The following is a 9,453-nucleotide window of genomic DNA, read 5'->3' as shown; positions in this document are numbered from 1 at the left end:
TAGTTTATTAAAATTTGATAAACAATAACAGAGTTATGCTCATTTTTCTGAACACCATAAACAGGTCACAAAGTCAAGTATGGTTCTCCATTGTTTTATCTGTTACTAAGTGGACGTTAAAAAGCCTTAATTGGCGTTACAAAATATCCTATAACTTTCTTGCCATTCATCACAGAAAGAAGTTCTTGGTATCATTGGAAAGGTCTTATCAAGCCCTTTCTTCTGGTGCTATTACTTTGAAATTTTTTGTGACATACCTAGGCTTTGGCATGTTAGTTGCAGTGCACTATGCAACAAGCTATTGTAAACAAGCTAACGTTAACTAGATAAGTAATATTTTAATCGCTAATATAGCAGATTCATGGAAAATTACATCGGTAATCAGCATTTTTGCCGCAAATAATTTATGAAAAAGTCAACTACATTAAAGAGAATCGCTTCATTTAAAGTGAATAAAATACCCTACTTACTGGAGTTCAACATTAATTGAGCCGCAGCCACACACCTGACTCGTGTGTGTAGAGTAGTGGTGGGCGGATAGATCCAAGTATCGATAATAATGTTGGTATTGATATTGATCGATACCAGTTCAATGAGATCGATACTTCAGTTTCAATCTCTCTCCCGAATGCACTGCGGCTGTCTGTGTTCGCGCTGCTGCTCCCGGCTGTCACGTGACTCAGCGGGCCAGGCTAGCAAACAGGCGCGGGCGGGCGCACACACACACTCTACATACAACAATAAACATTAACCACTATACATGTGTCAACCATTCCTCGCCGTCAGTCCCCTGACCGTGGTCGGGAGACGCGAGGGGAGATGCTTCCTCCAGGGCCGAAGTTTATCCTCCTTCGGGGTTAACTCCCTTCAGTTTTGTGGAGTAGTGAGGCAGGCAGAAATCAGCCGAGACACCGGAGAGTACTGAAGAAACGAGGCTTTAATGGCCGTACTGCACACTTCCAGGTACACGGCATAGGCTGTATCCCGCTAGAACGCTGCTCTCGGTCCCCCCCCTCTACCCGTGACGCACACTCTCTCTCTTTGTTTTATTTCGTTTTCTTTTTCCGCGCTTCCTTCTTGCGCATGCTCACACACATCACATACACTCCTCTCTGCACCCAGCCACACACAAGACGGCAATTCCCGCAACACTACCCCCACTCTGGATGGCAATTAAACAATAATTCCACTCCAGCATCGTAAGGCATAAAACCGGAACACAATCCCCTTTACCACTTGGAGCTCACAGGAGATAAAAGTGTTAGCCCTTACCGCATATAAGGTGAGGTATAGTATCAACTAGTGCACATCAGTGGCAAAACGTTGGCTCAAGCAAGGTGTACATACATGTGCAAAACAAAGCATTTCAAGTGTTGTTAAGCAGGAAAGAAATAACACAATTGCAACTATTACATGGCGACCGGGAATAACTAACTTATCCTAGCATCTAGGAAGGCACACATACAAATGGATAGGTGCATGTAGATAACCCCGCAGGTCCTTCAGATACTTTACTCCCCTTATTTTTTTTTTTTGAAAATGTAAACACTGGAACAATGAAAAATATAACTCTCTTAAACCATTGTAGCTAACCGTGTTGGAGGCTGAAACGATTTAAACTGGAACTGAATCTTCAGTCCTACTTGGAACTGTCCATGGTAGGTAAACCAAGCTAAGTGATCCACACCCCATATCGGTCTGGAGCTCTGCGCCGACGAGTAGGTCGCTGAAACTGCTGGCCCAGGTGGTCTGGCTCACCCACCACACCCCCACCATTCTCAGGGTCCACATGGGAAGGGGACGATGGGATCACCACAACTGGAGCGGGATCAGCTGCAACAGAGACAGACGACTGAGAGGGGCTGGGGCCATTGCCAGTTGCAGCAGAGAACAGACTGTGCAGACCCAGATCACGGTCTGCTGGGTCATCCTCTAAAGCTGGTGGTGGGACCTCCGTAGGTGACCACCGATGAGCTTGATCAAGGACCCAGGTATTGTCCAAGGCCTCGCGGCAGCGATAATGCTTTAGCTGGTCATGGTGGACAACTTTCACTTTAGACCTTGGGTTCTTCTGGATCCGATAAACTAGGTCATCCAGTTGCCCCAGGACAAAGAATGGTCCTTCATACGATGGGAGGAACTTTTTGACCTTATTCTTGATGTGACGTGTTCCTTTGATGAGATACCACACAGGATCTCCAGTCTTGTATTGTGTGTGGCAACAGTTCTTGTCATATTGCCTTTTTGCGCGCGTGACTGACTCACGCAGGGCTTCCCTGGCGATGAGGTGGGCCAGCTCCAGCCGCTCACGCATTTGCTGCACATACTCTGGAGCTGAGGGTTGGTTGTCTGGATCAGGAGGTAGACCTGCGACAAGGTCCACTGGCTCACTCAGTTCTCGGCCAAACATCATGAAGTTCGGGGTGAAACCTGTAGCACTGTGCTTGGTCGCCCTGTAAGCCATAACGGCGTACGGGATCATCAGGTCCCAGTCCCAATGGCAACGCTCTGCTGTGGAGGCCAGGATCTTTTGGAGAGTGGCATTGAAACGTTCAACCTGGCCATCTGACTGGGGTCGGAATGGCGTTGTATGAGTCTTGTCTATGCCAAACAAACTGCACACCCCCTGGAACACATCAGATTCGAAATTGCGTCCCTGGTCACTGTGCAGTGCTTGAGGTATCCCGTAGCGGCACACCCACTCAGATGCAACGACCTCGGCAACAGTTGCAGCCCGTTCATCTGGGATAGGAAAGGCTTCAGTCCACTTTGTAAAGTAGTCTTGTATCACAAGCACATATCGGTTTCTGCGCTCTGTCTCATTCAGTGGTCCCATAATGTCCAGCGCAATGCGCTCCATTGGGGCTCCTACCCGGACAGTTCCCATGGGAGCTTGTGGTGTCTTCTGGGGTCGGGCTCTGGATGCACAGCTGGTACAAGTACGGCACCAAAGAGCGACGTCTTCCCTCATGTGATACCAATAGAATCGGGTTCGTAGCCTGGCCACAGTCCTCTCGACACCAAAATGTCCGCCCACTGGCCCCTCGTGCATCTGGCTCATCACTTCTGGTTGTAGCTTGCGTGGAAGTACGATCTGGGGATAGAACTGGGTCTCGTCAAGGCAGTAGAAGCGACGGTCCAGAACTCCATCTCTGAAGTAGAGCCGTTTCCATTGAGCCCAGTATGTCTTAGTGGCCGGGCTGCATGGCGAAACAGTAGTCCATGGGGGGCGCTCACTGCTGGCCTCCATCCAGGCGCGTATGGGTGCAATGTCTGCATCAGCGTCCTGGGCTTGGCTCAGCTCCCCCATGGTCCAGCCATGAAACAGAGAAGCAGTATCAAGAGTTTTAGCCACATATACTTTCTCAGTCAGCTTTACGGTGTGTGTACCAGTGGAAATGTTCTGGTGTTGTATGTCTGAGCTGGTGTGGATTATCTGTTCTGAGACGTCTGTGTTGGTAGGAGTGTTCTGACATAAAATGTCTGACATAGTAAGAGCAGTTTGGTCTAAAGTCTTTGTGTCTGGTGTAGGGGTGTTATGACCTACCCCCACTGGACACACCGCTGTAGTAGCCGGTTGTCCCCCCACCCTCACCGGACTCAGCAACAGGGAGCTGGTGTCAGAGTCCAACTCACATTGGACCGCCTGATGACTGGTCCCCCCGAGATGCTTGGAGGGGTCCAGCACTCTGCATGGACAGGACTGGCGACAGGGTCTTCTAGAGAGACTATCAGCATTGGTGTGCACTCGACCTGGACGGTGGATGATCTCGAAGTCGTACTCGGCAAGCTTCTCGAGCCATCGAGCTAACTGTCCCTCTGGCTCTTTCATTTTTGTTAGCCAGCGCAGGCTGCTGTGATCTGTGCGCACTTTGAAAGGCCGTCCGAGGAGGTACTGGCGAAAATGGGATGTGAAATCCACGACAGCTAGTAGTTCACGTCGTGTGGTGCAGTAGTTTTGTCCAGTTCTTGATAGCTTATGGCTGCCATATGCCAGCACACGTTCCACGCCCTGTTGCATCTGTGACAGCACCGCGCCGATGCCTGTGTCGCTGGCATCAGTGTCTAGTATCATTTCACCATGGTCAAGTGGATAGCCAAGAACAGGGGCAGAGGTGAGTCGACATTTTAGCTCGTCGAAAGCTGCTTGGTGCTCAGCATGCCACTGAAAATGTGCGTTCTTCTTGGTCAGGTTGTGCAGGGGTTCGGCTATAGAGGCAAAATCTTTCACGAACCGGCGATAATAGGAGGCCAGGCCGATGAAGCGTCTGACCTCCTGGATGGACGTAGGTGTAGGCCACATCTGAACTTTTTGAACTTTGCTGGGGTCGGTAGCCACACCATGCTCGGACACCACATGGCCAAGATAAGCAACTTCGCGGCGAAAGAGGCAGCATTTGGCAGGTTTCAGTTTTAAGTTAGCTTGTTGAAGTCTATAGAATACCTGGCCAAGCCGTTGCAGCATCCCCGACACGTCCCTAGCCAGCACAATGATGTCGTCCAGGTAGACCAGGCAGGTGTCCCACTGCATGCCAGCCAGGACGCGGTCCATCAGACGCTGGAACGTCGCCGGGGCATTGCATAGTCCAAATGGCATGACGTTCCACTCAAAGAGGCCTGTCCTAGTGCAAAAAGCGGCGGCCCTGCGTGCTCTAGGCGTCAGCTCAACCTGCCAGTAGCCTGATGCGAGATCCAATGTGCTGAACCATCTGGCAGTCGAGAGCGTGTCCAGCGTGTCCTGAATGCGGGGCAGCGGGTAGGCGTCTGTCATGGTGCGATCGTTGAGAGCCCTGTAGTCAATGCAGAGATGATATGTCCCATCTTTCTTACGCACCATAACGATGGGCGAGGCCCAGCCGCTGCAGCTGCGTTGGGCGAGACCGCTCTGTAAGCTGTCGTAGATCTGCTGATCAGCGTGTTGCTGCTTTTCTCCAGCCATTCTTCGCGGATGTTGTTTGACTGGAGCACCAGGACGGGTTATGACGTCGTGCTGCACAAGGCTGGTTCGGCCCAGGTCAGCCGGCCCTGTAGAAAACACATGTCCATAAGTGCAAAGCAAGCGTTTCAGTTGGAGCTGTTCATAGTCATTGAGGTTTGTGGAGCTCTGGGCATAAAGCTCCTGCAGGTGCAGAGGAACCACAGGAGGGCTGGTCAGTGAGTCTGCAGCTGGGGAGACCATGGAGGGTTCCAGGGCCTCAGCTGGCTGGAGGAGCCCGGCAATGGATCCTTCCTTAATTGTTACTGCCTTATTGCCGGGGTTAAAAAGGCGTAGTGGGACAGCTTTAGAAGGCTGTGCATTGACTAGGACTCTGGCAATAAGTACTCTGTGCTTCTCAACAAAACCTTTGGTGGGACTAAGCATCATGTCACCTCGAGCTGCTGCACCAAGATGCACATTGCCTTTCACCATATATTCTTGCCCCGGTTCCACCACCACAGTTCTAGCTATTCTCACTGCGTGTGTCCTTGTACTGGCTTCGGTTTGGTAGTAGAGCACCTCTTCACCAAACAGGATGATGCGGCGTTTGCCGAAATCAAGACGTGCTTCAGCTTGAGTGAGGAAGGGATGCCCGAGCAGCACCTCATTTCCTGCTATATCTGCCACCAGGAAATCAACATCCACCTGCCGATTGTTGATACTGACAGGTAGCTGGGCTTCACCTAGCACCGGCACGTTCCCAGGTCCCACACCAAGCAAGGTCTCAACAACTGAGGGCTGTAGTGGTGGCCTCACGTCTGGGTGGATGGAGTTGTAGTAGGGCAGCGGCAGCACACACCTCCGGGCCCCACTGTCCAAGACAGCACATACCTCCACTTCGTAGAGGCGCATGGGGATACTCATTTCTTGGCTTTGGCACTTAAGGTGAAGCACGGTGTGTTTTGGGCTGTCCCGAGGGCTACTATTCAATGTTAAGGCCTTGGTGGTTTTATGAGGGGAAGGGCACTGCTTTTGGACATGGCCCCAACCTTGACAGTTATGGCAGCGAACCCCGCTCTTTTTAAAATTTCTGTGATTGTTCGGTGTTGTCGAGGGTGTGTGTGGGACAAAACGATTCGGTGAGGGGCTAGCTGCAGGTGCATACTCTTTTTCTCTGACGACGGCAGCTCGGGGACGGCGTTCAGCTGCATTACGGGCTCCTTGCTGCATGGCACTGGTTACATAAGATGCAGCCCTTTTAGTGGTTTCGTGTCGGTGGGCTATTTCGTATGCACAGGCAAGTGTGGCTGGGTGCCTCTCTAGCAACTTCTGTACTATTTCTGCATCACCCAGCCCATTGGTGAAAACTTCAACAGCTATAGAGTCTTGTTCAACCTCTGCTCTATCACCATATGCAACAGCCACTTTTCCATAAATGTCATCTCTGAAAACATGCAGGGCCTCACCAGGTTTACGCACTCGCTGCCTCAGTTCTACAGCAACAGCAGCTGCATGGTCAGAAGAAGGGCCATATGCAGTTTCCAGTTCGTCCACCAGGCGGCGGTAATTCCATTTGGATGAGCGGGGATTTCTGTGGATAATGGCCCCTGCTGCTCCAACTAGGCAGAATTTAAGCTGAGTTGTCATTGTCTTCTCTGACCAATAGTTGGCTTCAGCGCAGCTCTCAAACCTGTGCAGAAATTCCTTCCACGGTGTGGTGCCGTCATATTGGCCTGGACGTAGAGTGGGGACTCTCTCTCTAGGATCACCGTCCTCTTCACTGTCAGATGGTGGCTGACGGGGTACACAGCGGGTCTTGCCTGGTTTTGAGCGGGGTTTATGCTGTGCAGTGATTTGCCCATAGCTTATGGCTTCATTAAGGCTGCTGGAAGGCAAACATTGCATGGGTGTATTTAACATTGCATTAAATTGAGCCGGTGTGCTGTGTACAAAACTGTCCATGTGAGCAGGGGAAAATGGGTTTGAGACTGGATAGTGCACTTTAATTTGGGGAGTAGGAGCTGGATAATAGTTCATGCTGCTGCCTGTGTTTCCCTCACGGCCGTAGCTGCAGCATTCAGCATCGAGGAAGGGATTCGTGCGGGAAAACTGAGGCTGGGCAGGACCATCGGGCGGCGCAAATACACCATCTCCATTAGTGTGTGTGGTAGTACAACTTTCGGCACACAGGAATGGGTTTATATGTTCACATTTAGCCACAGCTCCGTCTCTGTTAGCTTCCCTAATGCTCGCGGCACCCTCGGAGACACTGGTCAGCGATATGAACGGGTTGAAGTAATTAGTCTCAAGTCCGTAGTTTTCACGAGAATGGCGAGCAGCGGCCATCGCGAGTTAGCTCAGCTACGGGCCAGTACACTTGTAATTACGGTCACTCGGCTTTATCGTTAGCCGCTTTAGCCTGTCGGTTTTTCTCAGTGCTCACCACTCCTTTAACAGCGTGAAAGAGTCCCTTCGTGGTCGCCAGTGTCAACCATTCCTCGCCGTCAGTCCCCTGACCGTGGTCGGGAGACGCGAGGGGAGATGCTTCCTCCAGGGCCGAAGTTTATCCTCCTTCGGGGTTAACTCCCTTCAGTTTTGTGGAGTAGTGAGGCAGGCAGAAATCAGCCGAGACACCGGAGAGTACTGAAGAAACGAGGCTTTAATGGCCGTACTGCACACTTCCAGGTACACGGCATAGGCCGTTTCCCGCTAGAACGCTGCTCTCGGTCCCCCCCCTCTACCCGTGACGCACACTCTCTCTCTTTGTTTTATTTCGTTTTCTTTTTCCACGCTTCCTTCTTGCGCATGCTCACACACATCACATACACTCCTCTCTGCACCCAGCCACACACAAGACGGCAATTCCCGCAACACATGACATAACACACAGCACATTTATAATCACACAAGCGATTACTGAGAACTATTTACAAGATGGCATCAGTCCAACATGCCGCGCTGTCGGCCGGTACCTCCGCACCACAGTATTTCTTTACTTATAAACTTTACCCAAATTCTGTCCTGGGTTTTACCTAATTAATAAAAAAAAACACAATAATACTTAAAGGTAATGAAAATTAATTCAGTTTTAGTAATTTGATGATGCATCCACCTTAATTATTAAGAAGTATCGATATCGGTATCGTATCGGCGATACTTTCCCTGTATTTACTTGGTATCGCATCGATACCAAATCTTGTAGTATCGCTCACCACTAGTGTAGAGTAGGTGAGATGAACTGGGAAAGCAGGCAGTGGGCCAAACCACTGTGAGGAAGGGGAACTCAACTGTTTCTAAATGCATTTTTTGCGTTTGTTTTTTTCTCTACTTACACAATTATTTTAGGTATACATACATATATTTTTCATAATAGAGAGTGCAAATTTTTTATTATTATTTTTTTTTAATAAGGGGGGGGGGGGGAGGGCAACCCTCCATCCCCCTCGGGATTTACACCCATGGCTGGGACTTAAATACAGAGCAAGTCTAACAAGGGGCAGGTGAGATTAATCAACAAGGTTGGGAAAACAGGCCACAAGTGAAACTAATTAACTCAAAGGAACTAAACAGGGAAACTAAGAACTAACCAAGAAACAGGGAAAACAGACTCTAACACTGGGAATAACAAAAACTGATAAAACATAACTAAAGCTCAAAACAAGGAACCTAAACAGAATATTAAAAAATCACCAGACACAGGAACAATTCATACAAATGAAACACTAGGGAACAAAATACAAAAACAGAAGGGGTAGGATTCGAACATGCGACAGAGGGGTTCACAGGCAACCGCAAAGACTGAGAACACGAGGGACAGGATGACCAGCAACACCTGCTGGCCAAACAGGGAAGGGACACAGAGTGGGACAACATTAGCTGACCCTGACAATCTCCTATTAAACAGTGTCTCTTAAAATTAAGTATAGAAGTTTTTATGCTGTACAGGTTTTCTGAAGCACATAAAAAATGGTGAAAAGTACCAAGTAACAACAGCATGATGTACAGGGTCCAGTTTAGAAGAAACAGGATGACATGAAGGATCCTGTATTGATTTTCACAGCTGACTTTATCCTTTTGACTATAGATATATATACATATACATAATGGTCCTTCCCAGGGTGCTGCTCTGTAGATGAACATCTGCTTATATGCATGTGCAGCTGATATTCTGAGGACCACTAACACGGCTAACTTGTTGATCCAACAGGATCTAGGAAACTTTGGACTGTAGGTAAAAAATATTAAAATTGAACTCTTTAGATCCTTCAGACTTCTGTGTTCTTCTCCCCCAGTAATACCTCCTCAGTCTTTGGTTCATTGTGATCAGCAGGTGATGATGCCTCCATCTCCTGATTGTCATGTGATCCCTGCAAACATGTGTCAGTTGATACATTTTATGTTCTTTTTTTGTTCAGCAAGTAATATAGTCACAATGTAATGGACTAATTTTAATGTGACCAAATATTTAAAAAGATTAACATCCCAAAAATTATAGTATGAATGAAATATGCACAAAGACTTTCATTAAGAAGCTA

The 9,453-nt window shown here is 48.9% G+C and overlaps 1 protein-coding gene across 3 annotated transcripts in view; it reads right to left on the bottom strand.

The window, feature by feature from the left end:
• Positions 1-8,347: 8,347 nt before the first annotated feature.
• The window catches only part of LOC111839799 (uncharacterized), a 117,294-nt gene continuing 116,188 nt past the window's right edge, over positions 8,348-9,453 (bottom strand). For all 3 annotated transcript variants that reach the window (XM_072718646.1, XM_072718645.1, XM_072718647.1), the window contains one exon: positions 8,348-9,285. In XM_072718646.1, the coding sequence (XP_072574747.1) occupies positions 9,184-9,285 (102 nt within the window). In that variant the 3' untranslated portion in view covers positions 8,348-9,183. The remainder of the gene's footprint in view (positions 9,286-9,453) is intronic.

Source organism: Paramormyrops kingsleyae, chromosome 12 (assembly GCF_048594095.1).
Source record: "Paramormyrops kingsleyae isolate MSU_618 chromosome 12, PKINGS_0.4, whole genome shotgun sequence".
NCBI lineage: Eukaryota > Metazoa > Chordata > Actinopteri > Osteoglossiformes > Mormyridae > Paramormyrops > Paramormyrops kingsleyae.
This window is presented reverse-complemented; position numbering and strand designations above follow the sequence as displayed.